This window comes from Pseudophryne corroboree, chromosome 2 (genome assembly GCF_028390025.1).
Source record: "Pseudophryne corroboree isolate aPseCor3 chromosome 2, aPseCor3.hap2, whole genome shotgun sequence".
Taxonomy (NCBI): Eukaryota; Metazoa; Chordata; class Amphibia; order Anura; family Myobatrachidae; genus Pseudophryne; species Pseudophryne corroboree.
This window is the reverse complement of record NC_086445.1, coordinates 355,147,751-355,171,016: the sequence shown is the minus strand read 5'-3', so window position 1 is coordinate 355,171,016 and position 23,266 is coordinate 355,147,751. Positions and strand designations below refer to the sequence as shown.

General features: G+C 46.5%; 1 protein-coding gene across 2 annotated transcripts in view; it reads left to right on the top strand.

Moving 5' to 3' along the window:
* CUL4A (cullin 4A) overlaps nucleotides 1-23,266 on the top strand; it is a 242,315-nt gene that overhangs the window by 6,314 nt on the left and 212,735 nt on the right. For both annotated transcript variants that reach the window (XM_063953120.1, XM_063953119.1), the window contains exons 3-5: nucleotides 10,861-10,976; nucleotides 11,504-11,608; nucleotides 13,861-13,929. In XM_063953120.1, the coding sequence (XP_063809190.1) occupies nucleotides 10,861-10,976; nucleotides 11,504-11,608; nucleotides 13,861-13,929 (290 nt within the window). The remainder of the gene's footprint in view (nucleotides 1-10,860; nucleotides 10,977-11,503; nucleotides 11,609-13,860; nucleotides 13,930-23,266) is intronic.

Sequence of the window (23,266 nt, the reverse complement as noted above, 5' to 3'; positions counted from 1 at the left end):
ACGGATTCTTTGTACCTTAAGGAGGCGGCCTCCGAAGCCGGGGTGCTCGCGGCCAAGGCTGCTACTGCATCCGTTTTGGCCAGACGTATCCTTTGGTTGAGATCCTGGTCGGTGGATTTGGATTCCAAGAAAACCCTGGAGGTGCTTCCTTTCAAGGGAGACATTCTCTTTGGAGAAGACTTCAATAAGATTTTTGGCCGATCTGGCTACTGCTAAAACAGCCTGCCTACCAAGTACGGCTCCTTCCGCTCAGAAGGTTAAAAGTACTTTCCCTCGGCCCTTTCATACTCCAGGTAAAGCAAAAGGTCAAGCTCGTGCTTCCAGGCCTGCCAAGCCCAGACCGAAGCGTGCCTGGGCCGCCCGTCAGCCAGCTTCCAAAACTGACAAGCCTGCCGCATGACGGGGCGGGCCTCCCTCTGGGGGATCCCAGGGTTGGGGGCCGACTTCTAGATTTTGCCCAGGAATGGTTGAAGACCACTACGGATACCTTGGTGAGGGAAGTCGTTGCACGAGGTTGCGCCATACCCTTCAAGACTCGTCCCCCTCATTGATTTTTGCCTGACAGATGTGCTTCTGGATCCGGCAAAAGCAAACATGTTGCACTCTGTGGTACATTCCCTCCTGTCCACAGGAGTGGTGGTACAGGTGCCTCTGACTCAGAGGGGCAAGGGGTTCTATTCACCGCTGTTTCTAGTCCCGAAACCCAACGAGTCCTCGAGGCCCATTTTCAATCTGAAGTCTTTGAACAAGCATGTCCAAGTTTCATATGGAAATGCTGCGCTCTATTGTTCTGGCCATGGAGCCTGGGGACTATATGGTCTCCCTGGACATACAGGATGCCTACCTATATATTCCTATTGCGGTATCTCAGCAGCAGTACCTGCGGTTTGCGGTGGGCAACCTTCATTACCAATTTCGGGCATTACCATTTGGTTTGACAACGGCTCCGCGAGTTTTCACCAAAGTAATGGCTGTCATGATGGCTACACTCCACCGTCAAGGTGGTCAGGATACTACCATACCTAGACGATTTGTTGATCCTGTTGAGTTCCCCAGAAATTCTCCTGTGTCATCTCGATCTGACGGTCAAGTGCATGACAGCCCACGGGTGGCTGATCAACTGAAGAAATCCTCCCTGATTCCGGCTCGGAGCATGGTACACCTAGGAGCGTTGTTGGACACTCACAACCAGCGGTTGTTCTTGTCTCAGGAGAAAGTCCTGAAACTTCATGACAAGATCCGATGCTTCCTATCCCGTCCGCAAGTGTCACCCGCTAGGTCTCATGGTGTTGGCTTTCGACATGGCGGAGTATGCTCAATTCCATTCTCGTCCTCTGCAGAAGTTGATTCTGTCCAAGTTGGACGGCCTGCCTCACCAGATCAGATCTCACGTGATCTCCTTGTCTCCGGAGGTCCGCCTGTCACTGAGCTGGTGGCTTCAGGACCAACGATTGAGCAGGGGTCGTCCCTTCTGGATATCCAACTGGGTCCTGCTGAGACGGATGTCAGTCTGAGAGGTTGGGGCGCGGTGTTGGAACAACACTCTCTCCAGGGTCGGTGGACCGAGTAGGAGTCCCTACGCCCAATAAACATTCTGGAACTGCAGGCAGTGTTCAATGCTTTGACAATGGCCCAGCATCTCATACAGAACAGACCTGTTCAAGTACAATCGGACAACGCCGCCACGGTGGCGTACATCAATCATCAAGACAGCACTCAAAGCCGCATGGCAATGAGGGAAGTACCAAGGATTCTTCAGTGGGCAGAACGTCATCTGCCGGCCATATCTGCAGTGTTCATTCCGGGCGTTCTGAATTGGGAGGCGGACTATCTCAGTCGTCAGGACGTGCACGCCGGAGAATGGAGCCTACATCCAGAGGTGTTTCAAATTCTCGTGGACAAGTGGGGCCTCCCAGATGTGGACCCGATGGCATCTTGACACAATCACAAGGTTCCGGTCTTCGGAGCGAGGACCAGGGATCCTCAAGCAGCGTTCGTGGATGCTCTGTCAATCCCGTGGAATTTTTGGCTGCCGCATGTGTTCCCTCCGGTGTCACTCCTGCCCAGGGTAATACGGAAGTTCAAGCAAGAAGGAGGAAACCTACTTCTAGTCGCTCCAGCGTGGCCCAGGCGGCACGGGTTCTCCGATCTACAGGGCCTCTTGTTGGATCATCCCCTTCTACTTCCACAACGACCAGACCTCCTCGTTCAGGGCCCTTGTGTTTACCAGGATTTGGCCGTCTGGCTTTGACGGCATGGCTCTTGAAGCTTCCGTCCTGAGGGCCAAGGGTTTTTCTGAGGCGGTCGTTCAAACTATGTTGAAGGCCCGTAAGCCGGCTTCTGCTCAGATATACCATAGGGTTTGGAATGCTTACTTTGTGTGCTTCTCACAATCATGACGTTTTCAAGTTTTAGTACGGCCAAACTATTTATTGGCTTTTCTACAACAAGGCCTGGACTTGGGCCTGTGTCTGGCCTCCCTCAAGGTGCATATCTCTGCCTTGTCGGTTTGGTTTCAGAGAAAGATCGCTACCCTACCTAATGTCCATACATTCACTCAGGGTGTGTTGAGGATTCAGCCTCCTTATGTGCCACCTGTGGCCCCTTGGGATCTGTCGGTGGTCTTGGAGGCCTTACAAGAGTCTCCGTTTGAGCCTCTTACCTCTGCTGACCTTAAGTGGCTTTCCCTTAAGGTGTTGTTTTTGCTGGCTATTGCTTCAGCTAGAAGGGTCTCGGACTTGGGTGCCTTATCCTATAAGTCTCCCTATTTGATTTTTCACAGTGACCGGGCGGTGTTTTGAACACTCCCATGTTATTTACCCAAGGTGCTGTCTTCCTTCCTTAGGAAATCCGATTCTCTTTTCGTGTTGTTTGGTTTTCACAAACGTGGCTTAGAATGGTGATTGCACATGCTTATGTACAGGCTGGTCGTCCGGTTCCTGCTACCATCAAAGCCCATTCTACTCGGTCGGTTGGACTTTCTTGGGCATCCCACCGTGGTGCGACCCTTGAACAATTGTGCAAGGCGGCTACGTGGTCCTCAAGGAACACGTTCTAAGCCTTTGATACCGCCGCTTCCCAGGATGCTTCCTTTGGACGCCGGTTTCTTGTGCCCGCTACAGTGCGTCACCTCCCATAAGGAACTGCTTTAGGACATCCCCGATGTTAATCCTTGTGGAGCCCTGTGTACCCCGCAGAAAACAAGATTTATGGTAAGAACTTACCGTTGTTAAATCTCTTTCTGCGAGGTACACTGCCACCCTGACGCACTTAGCTTCTTTGGGTTGGTATTGGCATAGCCGCTGGCACCCTCTCCTGCGGTGAGTGTGTGGTGGTATGGGCTACAAGCGGTTGTCGTCTCTGGTACCTGCTACTGCATTGGGCTGGTTAACGAAACTGAGCTCACTGGCATGGAGGCGGGGTTATAGAGGAGACGGCGCTGTGCATCTTGGGAACAGTCAAAAGCTTTGAGCCTGTTGGTGCCTCGGCTCAAGATCCTACTCTACACCCCGATGTTAATCCTTGTGGAGCCCAGTGTACCTCGCAGAAAGAGATTTAACAACGGTAAGTTCTTACCATAAATCTCGTTATCTGGCACTGTGGGGACATATGTTTCTGGCATTGTGGAGGCATCCATATATTGGCATTTTTATATGTACAGATAGAGCCATCTTTATTTTGGCCTTTAATAGGATTAATTGAGCCAGAGCAGTTAGACTTAATCCCCTGCTGTAATGATTTAATCCCCTGCTGTATTGTTCTCTGTATTGTATTGCAGCTGAGAACAATAGATGAAAGGCTTATGCTAACAAACCATGGTGTGCCTAGGCGCAACAAAGAAGATAATCGTGGCTCCATCTGTATGTGGCACTGTACTGGGGCATTATATGTATGTGGCACTGTACTGGGGCATTATATGTATGTGGCACTGTACAACATAACAAAAAAATATGGCTATGATACAAGGTCATACTCCTACAAACGTCAGACCAAAAGGTGTGTGCACAAAAATGGGGTGTGGCTTTGTGACAGCTAGGCCACACCCCCATTTTTGCACGCGCGCCTTTGGCGCGCACATGGTAGTTGCTCTTACCCTTGACTACAGATCTTTTCTGGCTCTTTGCCTCTGACTGGTTGGCCACCCATGATATAAAGTCTCAATAGCATCTTGCAAACCTATGTTGCCTGTGGCTTTCTGAGTTCTGTGGAGCAGACTGTGTTGTGCAGATTCAGTTAGCTGTGGTTTGTATAGCATGGTCTGTTTCTGTGGGTTAAGTGCCTGGAGCTATTTAACCACTTAACTGACAATTTTTCCCTTCAAAACCATTCATATAGTTTAAAAAAATAAAATAAAATACTCAATCTAGTTTAAAAAGTATTTTTCAAAATATTATTTCTCTGACGTCCTAAGTGGATGCTGGGGACTCCGTCAGGACCATGGGGATTAGCGGCTCCGCAGGAGACAGGGCACAAAAGTAAAAGCTTTAGGATCAGGTGGTGTGCACTGGCTCCTCCCCCTATGACCCTCCTCCAAGCCTCAGTTAGATTTTTGTGCCCGGCCGAGAAGGGTGCAATCTAGGTGGCTCTCCTAAAGAGCTGCTTAGAGTAAAAGTTTGTTAGGTTTTTTATTTTCAGTGAGTCCTGCTGGCAACAGGCTCACTGCTACGAGGGACTTAGGGGAGAGAAGTGAACTCACCTGCGTGCAGGATGGATTGGCTTCTTAGGCTACTGGACACCATTAGCTCCAGAGGGAGTCGGAACACAGGTCTCACCCTGGGGTTCGTCCCGGAGCCGCGCCGCCGACCCCCCTTGCAGATGCCGAAAAGTGAAGGTCCAGAAACGGCGGCAGAAGACTCTTCAGTCTTCATAAGGTAGCGCACAGCACTGCAGCTGTGCGCCATTGTTGTCAGCACACTTCATAGCAGCGGTCACTGAGGGTGCAGGGCGCTGGGGGGGGGCGCCCTGGGCAGCAATGATAGTACCTTATTCTGGCTAAAAATACATCACATATAGCCCCTGGGGGCTATATGGATGTATTTAACCCCTGCCAGGTCTCAGAAAAACGGGAGAAGAAGCCCGCCGAAAAGGGGGCGGGGCCTATTCTCCTCAGCACACAGCGCCATTTTCCCTCACAGAAATGCTGGTGGGAAGGCTCCCAGGCTCTCCCCTGCACTGCACTACAGAAACAGGGTTAAAACAGAGAGGGGGGGCACTTATTTGGCGATATGTATATATATATTAAAATGCTATAAGGGAAAAACACTTATATAAAGGTTGTCCCTGTATAATTATAGCGTTTTTGGTGTGTGCTGGCAAACTCTCCCTCTGTCTCCCCAAAGGGCTAGTGGGGTCCTGTCCTCTATCAGAGCATTCCCTGTGTGTGTGCTGTGTGTCGGTACGTGTGTGTCGACATGTATGAGGACGATGTTGGTGAGGAGGCGGAGCAATTGCCTGAAATGGTGATGTCACTCTCTAGGGAGTCGACACCGGAATGGATGGCTTATTTAAGGCAGTCGGTCGACACGGACACTGACTCCAGTGTCGACGGTGAAGAAACAAACGTATTTTCCTTTAGGGCCACACGTTACATGTTAAGGGCAATGAAGGAGGTGTTACATATTTCTGATACTACAAGTACCACAAGAAGGGTATTATGTGGGGTGTGAAAAAACTACCTGTAGTTTTTCCTGAATCAGATAAATTAAATGAAGTGTGTGATGATGCGTGGGTTTCCCCCGATAGAAAATTATTGGCGGTATACCCTTTCCCGCCAGAAGTTAGGGCGCGTTGGGAAACACCCTTTAGGGTGGATAAGGCGCTCACACGCTTATCAAAACAAGTGGCGGTACCGTCTCCAGATAGGGCCGCCCTCAAGGAGCCAGCTGAGAGGCTGGAAAATATCCTAAAAAGGTATATACACACATACTGGTGTTATACTGCGACCAGCGATCGCCTCAGCCTGGATGTGCAGCGCTGGGGTGGCTTGGTCGGATTCCCTGACTGAAAATATTGATACCCTTGACAGGGACAGTATTTTATTGACTATAGAGCATTTAAAGGATGCATTTCTATATATGCGAGATGCACAGAGGGATATTTGCACTATGGCATCAAGAGTAAGTGCGATGTCCATATCTGCCAGAAGATGTTTATGGACACGACAGTGGTCAGGGGATGCAGATTCCAAACGGCACATGGAAGTATTGCCGTATAAAGGGGAGGAGTTATTTGGGGTCGGTCCATCGGACTTGGTGGCCTCGGCAACAGCTGGAAAATCCACCTTTTTTACCCCAAATCACATCTCAGCAGAAAAAGACACCGTCTTTTCAGCCTCAGTCCTTTCGTCCCCATAAGGGCAAGCGGGCAAAAGGCCAGTCATATCTGCCCAGGGATAGAGGAAAGGGAAGAAGACTGCAGCAGGCAGCCCATTCCCAGGAACAGAAGCCCTCCACAGCTTCTGCCAAGTCCTCAGCATGACGCTGGGGCCGTACAAGCGGACTCAAGTGCGGTGGGGGGTCGTCTCGAGAGTTTCAGCGCGTAGTGGGCTCACTCGCAAGTGGACCCCTGGATCCTACAAGTAGTATCCCAGGGGTACAGACTGGAGATTCGAGACGTCTCCCCCTCGCAGGCTCCTGATGTCTGCTTTACCAACGTCTTCCTCCGACAGGGAGGCAGTATTGGAAACAATTCACAAGCTGTATTCCCAGCAGGTGATAATCAAAGTACCCCTCCTACAACAAGGAAAGGGGTATTATTCCACACTATATTGTGGTACTGAAGCCAGACGGCTCGGTGAGACCTATTCTAAATGGGAAATCTTTGAACACTTACATACAAAGGTTCAAATAAAGATGGAGTCACTCAGAGCAGTGATAGCGAACCAGGAAGAAGGGGACTATATGGTGTCCCTGGACATCAAGGATGCTTACCTCCATGTCCCAAATTGCCCTTCTCACCAAGGGTACCTCAGGTTCGTGGTACGGAACTGTCACTATCAGTTTCAGACGCTGCCGTTTGGATTGTCCACGGCACCCCGGGTCTTTACCAAAGTAATGGCCGAAATGATGATTCTTCTTCAAAGAAAAGGCGTCTTAATTATCCCTTACTTGGACGATCTCCTGATAAGGGCAAGGTCCAGAGAACAGTTGGAAGTCGGAGTAGCACTATCTCAAGTAGTTCTACGACAGCACGGGTGGATTCTAAATATCCAAAATCGCAGCCGTTTCCGACGACACGTCTGCTGTTCCTAGGGATGGTTCTGGACACAGTCCAGAAAAAGGTGTTTCTCCCGGAGGAGAAAGCCAGGGAGTTATCCGAGCTAGTCAGGAACCTCCTAAAACCAGGAAAAGTGTCAGTGCATCATTGCACAAGAGTCCTGGGAAAAATGGTGGCTTATTACGAAGCGATTCCATTCGGCAGATTCCACGCAAGAACTTTTCAGTGGGATCTGCTGGACAAATGGTCCGGATCGCATTTTCAGATGCATCAGCGGATAACCCTATCTCCAAGGACAAGGGTGTCTCTCCTGTGGTGGTTACAGAGTGCTCATCTTCTAGAGGGCCGCAAATTCGGCATTCAGGATTGGATGCTGGTGACCACGGAGGCCAGCCTGAGAGGCTGGGGAGCAGTCACACAGGGAAAAAAAAAAAAAAAAAAAATTTCCAGGGAGTGTGATCAAGTCTGGAGATTTTTCTCCACATAAATATATTGGAGCTAAGGGCAATTTACAATGCTCTAAGCTTAGCAAGACCTCTGCTTCAAGGTCAGCCGGTATTGATCCAGTGGGACAACATCACGGCAGTCGCCCACGTAAACAGACAGGGCGGCACAAGAAGCAGGAGGGCAATGGCAGAAACTGCAAGGATTTTTCGCTGGGCGGAAAATCATGTGATAGCACTGTCAGCAGTGTTCATTCCGGGAGTGGACAACTGGGAAGCAGACTTCCTCAGCAGGCACAACCTCCACCCGGGAGAGTGGGGACTTCATCGGGAAGTCTTCCACATGATTGTGAACCGTTGGAAAAGACCAAAGGTGGACATGATGGCGTCCCGCCTGAACAAAAAACTGGACAAGTATTGCGCCAGGTCAAAAGACCCTCAGGCAATAGCTGTGGACGTTCTGGTAACACCGTGGGTGTACCAGTCGGTGTATGTCTTCCCTCCTCTGCTTCTCATACCCAAGGTATTGAGAATTATAAGACGTAGAGGAGTAAGAACTATACTCGTGGCTCCGGATTGGCCAAGAAGGACTTGGTACCCGGAACTTCAAGAGATGCTCACAGAGGACTCATGGCCTCTGCCGCTAAGAAGGGACTTGCTTCAGCAAGTACCATGTCTGTTCCAAGACTTACCGCGGCTGCGTTTGACGGCATGGCGGTTGAACGCCGGATCCTAAGGGAAAAAGGCATTCCGGAAGAGGTCATTCCTACCCTGGTCAAAGCCAGGAAGGAGGTGACCGCACAACATTATCACCACATGTGGCGAAAATATGTTGCGTGGTGTGAGGCCAGGAAGCCCCATGAAGAAATTTCAACTCGGTCGTTTCCTGCATTTCCTGCAAACAGGAGTGTCTATGGGCCTCAAAATTGGGGTCCATTAAGGTTCAAATTTCGGCCCTGTCGATTTTCTTCCAGAAAGAATTGGCTTCAGTTCCTGAAGTCCAGAAGTTTGTCAAGGGAGTACTGCATATACAACCCCCTTTTGTGCCTCCAGTGGCACTGTGGGATCTCAACGTAGTTCTGGGATTCCTAAAATCACATTGGTTTAAACCGCTCAAATCTGTGGATTTGAAATATCTCACAGGGAAAGTGACCATGCTGTTGGCCCTGGCCTCGGCCAGGCGAGTGTCAGAATTGGCGGCGTTTGTCTCAAAAAAGCCCATATCTGATTGTCCATTCGGACAGGGCAGAGCTGCGGACTCATCCCCAGTTTCTCCCTAAGGTGGTGTCAGTGTTTCACCCGAACCAGCTTATTGTGGTACCTGCGGCTACTAGGGACTTGGAGGACTCCAAGTTGCTAGATGTTGTCAGGGCCCTGAAAATATAGTTTCCAGGACGGCTGGAGTCAGGAAAACTGACTTGCTGTTATCCTGTATGCACCCAACAAACTGGGTGCTCTTGCTTCTAAGCAGACGATTGCTAGTTGGATGTGTAGTACAATTCAGCTTGCACATTCTGTGGCAGGCCTGCCACAGCCAAAATATGTAAATGCCCATTCCACAAGGAAGGTGGGCTCATCTTGGGCGGCTGCCCGAGGGGTCTCGGCTTTACAACTTTGTCGAGCTGATACTTGGTCAGGGGCACACCCTGACTGAGGAGGACCTGGAGTTCTCTCATTCGGTGCTGCAGAGTCATCCGCACTCTCCCGCCCGTTTGGGAGCTTTGGTATAATCCCCATGGTCCTGACGGAGTCCCCAGCATCCACTTAGGACGTCAGAGAAAATAAGAATTTACTTACCGATAATTCTATTTCTCGTAGTCCGTAGTGGATGCTGGGCGCCCATCCCAAGTGCGGATTGTCTGCAATACTTGTACATAGTTATTGTTACAAAAATCTGGTTATTATTGTTGTGAGCCATCTTTTCAGATGCTCCGCTGTTATCATGCTGTTAACTGGGTTCAGATCACAGGTTGTACAGTGTGATTGGTGTGGCTGGTATGAGTCTTACCCGGGATTCAAAATCCTTCCTTATTGTGTACGCTCGTCCGGGCACAGTATCCTAACTGAGGCTTGGAGGAGGGTCATAGGGGGAGGAGCCAGTGGACACCACCTGATCCTAAAGCTTTTACTTTTGTGCCCTGTCTCCTGCGGAGCCGCTAATCCCCATGGTCCTGACGGAGTCCCCAGCATCCACTACGGACTACGAGAAATAGAATTATCGGTAAGTAAATTCTTATTTTTATGCACCTCTGCAGAACGGATCTCTTTGTCATAAACTGGGGGACACAGTGGAGCGGTGTGGTCGCCTGTGATCTGACCATGCCAGTTAAGTGGTTAATAATAGTTCTGTGAGCAGCACCCAGATATTTTAATTGATTTTTGAAATAAGCGTTAACTGTTCATATTACTTGATGCACTGGCCACTGAACCATTAAACCTTGTTCCACCAAACAAATATGGCATTTGTTAAATTCCAGCCAGTTTATTAGTTAAAAGCTAATTCTCCATATAATACTGTGTGCCGGTGTATATTTCCTTTTAGTCATGCTTTCATGCATTTCAGCTTTCTCCTGTTTGACTGCAATATAGATCTTCATATTAGTTTTGAATATACAATACATCCAAATAGATGACGTTATCCTAAAATATACTCATACATGGTGCCTATAAATGATAATCAGCTACGGTGAGTGCGGGGTGGTTGGGGCACAGGGGAAGCCCACACTACAGATGGAGCCACGGTTATCTTGGCTAGTTTCCTGCGCCTAGGCACACCATGGTTTATTAGCATAAACCCTTCATCTATTGTTTTCAGCTGCAATATAGAGAACAATACATCAGGGTATTAAGTAATTACAGCAGGGGATTAAGTCCAACTGCCCTGGCTCAGTTAATCCTATTAAAGGCCAAGATAAAGATGGCTCCATCTGTATATTGTAAATTCTAACCCACACACTTGACTTTAGTTTCATGGAGGTCTTCTGGGTACACTACTTTTAATCTACATATCCAGAAGATATACTTTTACCATAGAGTCTTACTGTATATACATTGTAACGGGGCAGAACTGTGCATTTTGGTTGTGATCTTAGACAGAAAAGCTTTTTTTTAAGGAATACATAACATGATGTCCATCTTTACAGACATGCAGTTTTGCATATCTGAGACATTGTATTGACTGTAGAATGCTGGTGATTTGCAGATAAACCGAAGCTGCCTGACAATTACACTCAGGATACATGGCAGAAGCTCCATGAAGCCGTAAATGCAATAGAAAGCAGCACTTCCATAAAGTACAACTTGGAGGAACTCTACCAGGTATGAGATTTCACTTTATAGTATGATTAAAGGTGCATACACACTGAGCTATTTTCCCCCCTGCCCAGCGATGTCAGCGGAGGTGAACGGTTTTCCATAGCAGGACGCTATGGAAAGCGGTCCACGTCGCCGTTCATCTGATGGTGATACCAGCAGATGAAGCGTGAGTCCGCTTCATTGCCTTTTGGCGTGTTGAGCTGCTTTCAGCTCTAAATCGCCCAGTGTGTATGGGCCTTAAGGCACAAGCTCCTGGCAAGTTGTGTCAAGATTTACCAGTTTCATACTTTAATTGCGTTCTGTGTGGGTAATATAAGAGTCACATATAGCATGTGTGATTATTATAGTGCTGTTGGGTATAATTTCAAGTTTTGGAGTCCCGTTTAAGTGCCCAGATTGCAATTTTTAAAAAATAGTGTAACAAGGAATTTTACTGTCATATCAATAATAAAACCATGTTACTATTGTTGTTTTTTTGTAAATATGCTATTAAAATAAAGCAACTTCAGTTCTAATTTTTTTTTCTCTAGGCTGTGGAAAACCTATGTTCTTATAAAGTTTCACATACACTGTATAAACAGCTTCGCCAAGTATGTGAGGAGCATATGAAGGCTCAGATCCATCAGTTCAGAGAATATCCTTTACTTCATGGATGCATAACTGTCTGCATGCAGTGTTGTTGTCGGGGGATCTATGTTATGTTAAGTTTCCCTTACTTACGCAGGCTCAGATGTTTGAACTGTAGAGCTAGATCTGCTCATTTATTGTGGTTTGGAATTGTGGCATAGACAGTGATATAGCCGTAATCTTCCAAGAAAAATTTCTTAATCGAAATTTGGACCTTCATGATCAGATTTTGATGAGGCTTAGCAGTTCTTTTATGCCAATGTTTGATACAATTTTCCTGCATTTAAATATAAAATCCACACATTGTTTGTGGACATTGCGAGTATTTCAAACTCCTTACGTATTATGCATACAAAATGTTAAAGAATTGTTTGAGGTAAAGAGCATAAGACTATTACACCTTAAAGTGGGGAAATGGTTCCTACCAATTGTTTACAGTTGAGTTTTCTTAAGATCTGCACAAAGGTCCCAGTTATTCCTGCTGATGTTTCTGCTGGAACCTTCTACTGCTGTTGTAGTAGCCTGTTCTCTTGGTCTTATTGCATTGTTACATCTCAAAGTGGAGTAAAACAATATGCAAAATCCACTAATTAGCTGAAAGTGTCATTGTGGGGAGAACTTGAGTCAGACTAGCTAATTCATTAAGGGATTCTGCTGAGCTAGTCTTAATTGCTGTAGAAGGTTTCTGTCATTGGGACTGGATGCAGAGCAACTCCAAATTACAATACAAAAACAATATATGCTGTTTTATTGATCTGTTATGATTGATTACAGAACAGTCCTGAGCATACACTTGCAAATGTCCTACTGAGGTGGATCACATTGTAACATTACTTTCTGCATCTTGGATGTTATTAGCTAATCCAGGTAATGCCTGCTCAGCACATGGATGGAGTTTCTAGTGAGATGGCCCATAAAAAAAATGAATAAGTGCTGCTTATTGCCTCACCCAGCCTTGGAGCCTCTGACCAGCACTGGGGCTCTTCCCTGCACACATTTCCTCATGTTTTCTGGTGTAATGGTAGGTGTAAGAACCTTTGACCACTGGACTGAAAGGGGCACGACATATCCAAGACACATTTGAAGCCACTGAGGAGTCATTGGCTAGTGAGACAGTGAACAATGGGTCCAAAATACTAGTTGGCATCACCTTTATAACAAAAGAAAAACAAAAAACAAACAAAACATGCGACAAATATAACTGCTCATTAGGAGGATCTGCCACAAAGTGACAGATTTGAGTGCAGCCAGACAAGCTGTTGCCACGCAGACAGTTGCCCATGGTTTTCCTATGCTGTAAATTTGATTGGCTGCACTGCAAATATTTGCTCAACTGTATTCTTCTATTGGGGATCTACATGTTCCCAAGCAACCACTGTAAGCCATGGGCATGTTGGTGCTTGTAGATCCACAAGTTGTAACATATACAAACAGCCAGTAGCTTTGCTTGGACATGTAGTTGTGTCCACTGGGGTATCGGATATTTTTTTACACACCATTGCCCTGTTACCCACCGGCAAGGGATGCTGACAAGAGATCTATTGCTATTTAGTTGACTCCCAGAAACATCAAGCCCAAGATGATCAAGCTAGCGCTAGTGGGATCCGGAATATGGATCAACATACATTAGGTCGACCCCATATGGTTGACTTGGACAAAATGTCGACATGTGAAAGGTCTACATGTTCATATGGTCGACACTTTTTTTTTTTTTTTTTTTCCCCCATGTATTTGGATTTTTCCATCCTTGACTATCTTTATCACAAATCGTAACCTTTAGTAACCTTATGTCGAGCGAAGCTAGACGTTGTGCCCAAAGCATGGCAAATGAACGCCTTTCTACAAATGGTGGTCCCAGATGAAAAAACTATCCACACTAACACTAAACATGCAAAAAAAAAAAAAAAGTCGCCCTGTCATATGTCGACCCTTTGTCCATGGCGACTTAATGATTGCAGACCTAATGAATATAGATCTTGGTATACCACACCCGGTGCTAGTTCACATTATGAGGTAAATGGAACATTTAAGTGGTGTGGCTGCTCATGCGTGCATCAACACATGTTTTTTGAGGCACAACCGTCTAACTCCTAAATCAGGCCCAATATTGGAAATAAATATTTGTTGCCTTTATACTGTCCAAAGTCACTTCTGCATATGTAGTGTGACCTGGTAACTATAACCCAAATACAACTGTTTCTCCTGTATATATGTTTGTATCCAGAAAGTTGCATTTCCTTAACTTCTCTAATTTTTCACAGAATCTCTTGATAGTTTTCTGTTTTTAAAAAAGGTGAATTTGTGTTGGAAGGATCACTGTCGACAAATGGTAAGTTTATTAAGTCTGTAATCCTATCTAATACAGATTTTTCTTTAGTAATAATAACAACAACAACGCAATGTTATATTACATGTCTCATGTAATCACCATTTATTAAAATGACTTTTTATTTCTAATAATGTTATTGTATATCTTACCACATTTAGTATTTCAAATACTTTTTAACTTTATTTTGTGATTGTAAAGTGCAGGCAGTGTCCTGGTAACGAGAACGCTCAGAAAACCTAGTCTCTGTTCCTTACACTTCTAAGGAGTCTTTGGTGCCTCTGGAGTAGTGGTTCTCAACCTCGGTCCTCAAGTACCCCCAACAGTTCATGTTTTCCAGGTCACCTAACAGTTGAACAGGTGTATTCATTACTCACTGACACATTTTAAAAGACCCACAGGTGGAGCAAATTGTTTCACTTGCAATCCTGTGAGGAAACCTGGAAAACATGAACTGTTGGGGTTACTTGAGGACCGAGGTTGAGAACCACTGCTCTAGAGCATAGGTCTTCAACCTGTGGCCCTCCAGCTGCTGTGGAACTACACATCCCAGGATGCCCTGCCTCCGTTTTACCATGCCTTAATAGCAAAATTGTGGCAGGGCATGATGGGATGTGTAGTTCCGCAGCAGCTGGAGGGCCACAGGTTGAAGACTAATTCTCTAGAGTCTACATGAAGACCTGTGGGGCAAGAAGCATACACACTCTGTACGCAGTCCAGCATAGTTTATGCTGTGCATATCATTGGATCTTCCCCTTCACAGAGGACTAATACACTTTGCTATGTACAGCTTCATATAAGGAAGTGTACTATGTATGCCACTTATATCGTATATATGTATTTACAGACAGCAGGAGAGAAACCATATAACTGTTTTCTTGTCTGTGAGAGAATGATTGTTGCTTAACTATATATCGTGAAAACGTTACTCCTAGTAAACTTGAAGGAGCTTTATCTTGCTTGCGTTTTCCAGACATTTGAGTCGGATTGTACAGCATTTTCCAAACAAGGGGAAAATCATGTGATTGTTGACTCAACTTCATTTATGTTTTTAAATTTCATAGTTACTTGTGTAAATTATGTATGCGATACAAACACTAATTGAACGTCAACTGTATAATTTTTTTTCTCCACTATGAAACAGAGGAGCAGATGTATCAAGCCTGGAGAGGTGATCAATCAGTGATAAGCGGAAGGTGATAACGCACCAGCAAATCAGATCCTAACTGTCAGTTTACATATTGGAGCTGATTGGCTGGTGCATTATCACCTTCCACTTATCACAGCTTTATCACTACTCCAGGCTTGATACATCTGCTCCTCTGTTTCATAGTGGAGAAAAAAAAATTATGCAGATGATGTTCAATTAGTGTTTGTATCGCATACATAATTTACATAAGTAACTATGAAATTTAAAAACATTAAAACATCTGCCCCAGAGTACCATGCTGATTTTTTTTTTTTTTGTGGGTAGTAGTAATGTATACCTTTTTTATGCACCAAAAAAAATTAGGTATCTTATGTTGATTTAATATAGCATTTTTCATTCTGTTCCAAAAGCTTGCATTTTTGCTGTAACTGGAAACATAAGGCAGATAAAGTAATTTGGTTTGGATTTTTGGATTCAGGAGAAAAAATTACCTTTTGGGGTCCACATTTCATGGTGATTCCTTAATAAAAACCTATGATATTTTTATTATTATTACAATGTATTTATAAAGCGCCACAAGTGTTTCGCAGCGCCGTACATACAACACACATTAGAACAATAAATGCTATACAGAACTTAACATCACAGAAAGCTAAAACAGAGCACAGGTGACAATTAGCACCACAGTTCTCAGTACACGATACAGCTGAGATGTCAGGAAGTAATTGAAGTGCAAGAGAAGAGGGCTGTGAGAACAGGAGGGAAAAGGGCATTGCTCCAAGGAGCTTACAATCTAGGGGAAGAGGGAGACAGGCAGGTGACATGAGGTACAAGCAAGCGGAAGGAGGCCTGGTGTCAGGATGTAAGCGAGGCAGAGATAGCCAAGGCATGAGGATGGGAGAGCGGTCTCAAGACTGGGTTTTGCAGAAGGGTACGCTTTGATAAACAGGTGAGTTTTCAGTGCTTGTTTGAAGATTTGCAAGGTTGGGGAGAGTCTAATAGAGCAGTGAAGAGGGCATGGGCATGAGCGTGGGCAAAATCTTGGATTCGTGCATGGGATCTAGTGACCATGGTAGAGGAGAGGCGACAGTCATTGGCCGACGGGAGTATGTAGGGAGCTGAGGTTGGAGATGTATGGTGCAATGGAATTAGAGAGGGCCTTGTATGTGATACGCTCAAATAAACTGGAATAAATAAACCACGATTATTAAATCCTTTAGTACATTGAAAAATCAATATTTTGTTATGCTAAGTAGTCAGGCAGTCGAGATATTGGTAGAAATAATTTTTTTGACATCCTCATCAAAAAAATAAATATAAAATGTTAAAATATGAGATGGGTGGTGGACGTTTCACTTTAAAAAATTTTTTTTGGGATGATCTGATGTGTAATGACCCTACTTGCACACAAAAACTAAAAACAAAAACAGCAAGGTGCGCCCCAATAGCTCTAATGCAACCTCTGAGGGCTAGTCAGTTGTTGTTGTTTGGGCGCCCACCACTAGAGGGCGCCTGCCGACAGCAATTCAGTTCTGTCAAATTGGAACGCATGCTGCCAGCGCCAACATATCTGCTCACAGCCTCTCAAGCTGGCGGGCAGAAATGTGCCAAAAGTGTCCTGTTTGGGTGCCCAGGACTTTCGTCTGATGACCACGCCAGACAAGTAGTTCAATATTAGAGTCAGAAGAGTCTATGTCTAGAGCAGGCTGGTATAGGAAGTCCTGTATGGTGACTCCCCTTTAAGCGCTTTAGGTTGTGTCCTCACAACAATACATGATAACCATATATATAAAAGATATAAACATACATAGGGTGAAATTTAATAGCTTGCGAGGGGCAAACTCGCAGGCTATTAAATTTCACCCCTAGTGTATTAAATCATAATCAAGTTGAAAAAAGTGTTTTTTCAAATAAAAGTGTTTTTCTTTTTGGTTTAAACTGTTTTGTTGTTGTTGTTTTGTTAAAAAACAGTGCATTATTGCTTTAATGATACCAAAAATAATTTGAATACTGCTTATTATATTAATACTGTGAATCACTGCTATGTATCAGATGGGATACATACGATATCCTGGCTGACCGGTTGCCGGCGGTCATATGACTGATACCGGCATCCCCTTATCCCCCTAATCCTTTTCCATGCTTCATGCATCTTAACCCTAATCCCCCCCCCTCCCTTGAGGCCTAACACTAACACTCCCCGGTGGTGCCTAAACAATAACCCCTTCTTCCTTCAGCCTAAACCTATCCCTCCACGGGGGTACCTATCCCGAACCCACCACACCACAGTCTAACCCTATCCACCCCCCCGCAGCATAATGTTAACCATTAGTCCCACTTATTACTTTTAATTAAATAAATCTCAGTAGTAATACAAAATGAAAAATGCAAAAGAACTTTTCAGAGAAAACACATACACATGAGTTGAGCATTAGCACTGGGCATGCCACTGGCATTAAACATTTTGAATATAAACACTAGTTTTTAAGTATACAGGTTGAGTATCCCATATCCAAATATTCCGAAATACGGAATATTCCGAAATACGGACTTTTTTGAGTGAGACTGAGATAGTGAAACCTTTGTTTCTTTTCTCTGACGTCCTAAGTGGATGCTGGGGACTCCGTCAGGACCATGGGGATTAGCGGCTCCGCAGGAGACAGGGCACAAAACTAAAGCTTTAGGATCAGGTGGTGTGTACTGGCTCCTCCCCCTATGACCCTCCTCCAAGCCTCAGTTAGGTTTTTGTGCCCGTCCGAGCAGGGTGCAATCTATGTGGCTCTCTTAAGGAGCTGCTTAGAAAAAGTTTTTAGGTTTCTTATTTTCAGTGAGTCCTGCTGGCAACAGGCTCACTGTATCGAGGGACTTAGGGGAGAGAAGTTCAACTCACCTGCGTGCAGGATGGATTGGCTTCTTAGGCTACTGGACACCATTAGCTCCAGAGGGAGTCGGAACACAGGTCTCACCCTGGGGTTCGTCCCGGAGCCGCGCCGCCGACCCCCCTTGCAGATGCTGAAGATTGAAGGTCCAGAAACCGGCGGCAGAAGGCTTTTCAGTCTTCATGAAGGTAGCGCACAGCACTGCAGCTGTGCGCCATTGTTGTCACACACTTCACACCATCGGTCACGGAGGGTGCAGGGCGTTGCTGGGGGCGCCCTGGGCAGCAATGTATAATACCTTATTCTGGCTAAAAATACATCACATATAGCCCCTGGAGGCTATATGGATGTATTTAACCCCTGCCAGGTCTCAGAAAAACGGGAGAAGAAGCCCGCCGAAAAGGGGGCGGGGCCTATTCTCCTCAGCACACAGCGCCATTTTCCCTCACAGAAAGGCTGGTGGGAAGGCTCCCAGGCTCTCCCCTGCACTGCACTACAGAAACAGGGTTAAAACAGAGAGGGGGGGCACTTATTTGGCGATATGTATATATATATTAAAATGCTATAAGGGAAAAACACTTATATAAAGGTTGTCCCTGTATAATATAGCGTTTTTGGTGTGTGCTGGCAAACTCTCCCTCTGTCTCCCAAAAGGGCTAGTGGGGTCCTGTCCTCTATCAGAGCATTCCCTGTGTGTGTGCTGTGTGTCGGTACTTGTGTGTCGACATGTATGAGGACGATGTTGGTGAGGAGGCGGAGCAATTGCCGGTAATGGTGATGTCACTCTCTAGGGAGTCGACACCGGAATGGATGGCTTATTTAAGGAATTACGTGATAATGTCAACACGCTGCAAGGTCGGTTGACGACATGAGACGGCCGGCAAACCAATTAGTACCTGTCCAGGCGTCTAAAACACCGTCAGGGGCGTTAAAACGTCCTTTTACCTCAGTCGGTCGACACAGACACAGACACGGACACTGACTCCAGTGTCGACGGTGAAGAAACAAACGTATTTTCCTTTAGGGCCACACGTTACTTGTTAAGGGCAATGAAGGAGATGTTATATATTTCTGATACTACAAGTACCACAAAAAAGGGTATTATGTGGAGTGTGAAAAAACTACATGTGGTTTTTCCTGAATCAGATAAATTAAATGAAGTGTGTGATGATGCGTGGGTTTCCCCCGATAGAAAATTATTGGCGGTATACCTTTTCCCGCCAGAAGTTATGGCGCGTTGGGAAACACACCTTAGGGTGGATAAGGCGCTCACGCTTATAAAAACAAGTGGCGTTACCGTCTCCAGATACGGACGCCCTCAAGGAGCCAACTGATAGGAGGTTGGAAAATATCCTAAAAAGTATATACACACATACTGGTGTTATACTGCGACCAGCGATCGCCTCAGCCTGGATGGGCAGCGCTGGGGTGGCTTGGTCGGATTCCCTGACTGGAAATATTGATACCCTTGACAGGGACAGTATTTTATTGACTATAGAGCATTTAAAAGATGCATTTCTATATATGCGAAACTCTGGCATCAAGAGTAAGTGCGATGTCCATATCTGCCAGACGATGTTTCTGGACACGACAGTGGTCAGGTGATGCAGATTCCAAACGGCACATGGAAGTATTGCCGTATAAAGGGGAGGAGTTATTTGGGGTCGGTCCATCGGACCTGGTGGCCACGGCAACAGCTAGAAAATCCACCTTTTTTACCCCAAGTCACATCTCAGCAGGAAAAGACATAGTCTTTTCAGCCTCAGTCCTTTCGTCCCCATAATATCTGCCCAGGGATAGAGGTAAGGGAAGAAGACTGCAGCAGGCAGCCCATTCCCAGGAACAGAAGCCTTCCACCGCTTCTGCCAAGTCCTCAGCATGACGCTGGGGCCGTACAAACAGGTGCGGTGGGGGGTCGTCTCAAGAGTTTCAGCACGCAGTGGGCTCACTCGCAAGTGGACCCCTGGATCCTACAAGTAGTATCCCAGGGGTACAGATTGGAAATTCGAGACGTCTCCCACTCGCAGGTTCCTGAAGTTTGCTTTACCAACGTCTACCTCCGACAGGGAGGCAGTATTGGAAACAATTCACAAGCTGTATTCCCAGCAGGTGATAATCAAAGTACCCCTCCTACAACAAGTAAAGGGGTATTATTCCACACTATATTGTGGTACTGAAGCCAGACGGCTCGGTGAGACCTATTCTAAATGGAGTCACTCAGAGCAGTGATAGCGAACCAGGAAGAAGGGGACTATATGGTGTCCCTGGACATCAAGGATGCTTACCTCCATGTCCAAATTTGCCCTTCTCACAAAGGGTACCTCAGGTTCGTGGTACAAAACTGTCACTATCAGTTTCAGACGCTGCCGTTTGGATTGTCCACGGCACCCCGGGTCTTTACCAAGGTAATGGCCGAAATGATGATTCTTCTTCAAAGAAAAGGCGTCTTAATTATCCCTTACTTGGACGATCTCCTGATAAGGGCAAGGTCCAGAGAACAGTTGGAGGTCGGAGTAGCACTATCTCAAGTAGTTCTACGACAGCACGGGTGGATTCTAAATATTCCAAAATCGCAGCTGTCTCCGACGACATGTCTGCTGTCCCTAGGGATGATTCTGGACACAGTCCAGAAAAAGGTGTTTCTCCCGGAGGAGAAAGCCAGGAGTTATCCGAGCTAGTCAGGAACCTCCAAAAAAACAGGAAAAGTGTCAGTGCATCATTGCACAAGGGTCCTGGGAAAAATGGTTGCTTCTTACGAAGCGATTCCATTCGGCAGATTTCACGCAAGAACTTTTCAGTGGGATCTGCTGGACAAATGGTCCGGATCGCATCTTCAGATGCATCAGCGGATAACCCTGTCTCCAAGGACAAGGGTGTCTCTTCTGTGGTGGCTGCAGAGTGCTCATCTACTAAAATGCCACAGTTATGCATTCAGGACTGGGTCCTGGTGACCACGGATTCCAGCTTGAAAGGCTGGGGAGCAGTCACACAGGGAAAAAATTTCCAGGGAGTGTGATCAAGTCTGGGGACTTCTCTCCGCATAAATATACTGGAGCTAAGAGCAATTTACAATGCTCTAAGCTTAGCAAGACCTCTGCTTCAAGGTCAGCCGGTATTGATCCAGTGGGACAACATCACGGCAGTCGCCCACGTAAACAGACAGGGCGGCACAAGAAGCAGGAGGACAATGGCAGAAACTGCAAGGATTCTTCGCTGGGCGGAAAATCATGTGATAGCACTGTCAGCAGTTTTCATTCCGGGAGTGGACAACTGGGAAGCAGACTTCCTCAGCACGACCTCCACCCGGGAGAGTGGGGACTTCATCGAGAAGTTGTTTCCACATGATTGTGCACCGTTGGGAAAGACCAAAGGTGGACATGATGGCGTCCCGCCTGAACAAAAAACTGGACAGGTATTGCGCCAGGTCAAGAGACCCTCAGGAAATAGCTGTGGACGTTCTGGTAACACCATGGGTGTACCAGTCGGTGTATGTGTTCCCTCCTCTGCTTCTCATACCAAAGGTACTGTGAATTATAAGACGTAGAGGAGTAAGAACTATACTCGTGGCTCCGGATGGGCCAAGAAGGACTTGGTACCCGGAACTTCATGAGATGCTCACAGAGGACTCAGGGCCTCTGCCGATAAGAAGGGACTTGCTTCAGCAAGTACCATGTCTGTTCCAAGACTTACCGCGGGTGCGTTTGACGGCATGGCGGTTGAACGCCGGATCCTAAGAAAAAAAGGCATTCCGGAAGAGGTCATTCCTACCCTGGTCAAAGCCAGGAAGGAGGTGACCGCACAACATTATCACCACATGTGGCGAAAATATGTTGCGTGGTGTGAGGCCAGGAAGGCCCCACGAAGAAATTTCAACTCGGTCGATTCCTGCATTTCCTGCAAACAGGAGTGTCTATGGGCCTAAAATTGGGGTCCATTAAGGTTCAAATTTCGGCCCTGTCGATTTTCTTCCAGAAAGAATTGGCTTCAGTTCCTGAAGTCCAGAAATTTGACAAGGGAGTACTGCATATACAACCCCCTTTTGTGCCTCCAGTGGCACTGTGGGATCTCAACGTAGTCCTGGGATTCCTCAAATCACGTTGGTTTAAACCGCTCAAATCTGTGGATTTGAAATATCTCGCATGGAAAGTGACCATGATGTTGGCCCTGGCCTCGGCCAGGCGAGTGTCAGAATTGGCGGCTTTGTCTCACAAAAGCCCATATCTGATTGTCCATTCGGACAGGGCAGAGCTGCGGACTCGTCCCCAGTTTCTCCCTAAGGTGGTGTCAGCGTTTCATCTGAACCAGCTTATTGTGGTACCTGCGGCTACTAGAGACTTGGAGGACTCCAAGTTGCTAGATGTTGTCAGGGCCCTGAAAATATAGATTTCCAGGACGGCTGGAGTCGGGAAAACTGACTTGCTGTTATCCTGTATGCACCCAAAAAACTGGGTGCTCTTGCTTCTAAGCAGACGATTGCTAGTTGAATGTGTAGTACAATTCAGCTTGCTCATTCTGTGGCAGGACTGCCACAGCCAAAATATATAAATGCCCATTCCACAAGGAAGGTGGGCTCATCTTGGGCGACTGCCCGAGGGGTCTCGGCTTTACAACTTTGCCGAGCTGCTACTTGGTCAGGGGCACACCCTGGCTGAGGAGGACCTGGAGTTCTCTCACTCGGTGCTGCAGAGTCATCCGCACTCTCCCGCCCGTTTGGGAGCTTTGGTATAATCCCCATGGTCCTGACGGAGTCCCCAGCATCCACTTAGGACGTCAGAGAAAATAAGATTTTACTTACCGATAAATCTATTTCTCGTAGTCCGTAGTGGATGCTGGGCGCCCATCCCAAGTGTGGATTGTCTGCAATACTTGTACATAGTTAGTTATTGTTACAAAAAAAAAAAAAAAAAAATCGGGTTGTTATTGTTGTGAGCCGTCTGTTCAGAGGCTCCTACGTTTGTCATACTGTTAACTGGGTTTAGATCACAAGTTATACGGTGTGATTGGTGTGGCTGGTATGAGTCTTACCCGGGATTCAATATCCTTCCTTATTGTGTACGCTCGTCCGGGCACAGTATCCTAACTGAGGCTTGGAGGAGGGTCATAGGGGGAGGAGCCAGTACACACCACCTGATCCTAAAGCTTTAGTTTTGTGCCCTGTCTCCTGCGGAGCCGCTAATCCCCATGGTCCTGACGGAGTCCCCAGCATCCACTACGGACTACGAGAAATAGATTTATCGGTAAGTAAAATCTTATTTTTCATCCACTAGTGGTCACTGGAGTACTCTTGGGTTATGGACTGGGCGTAGCCGGA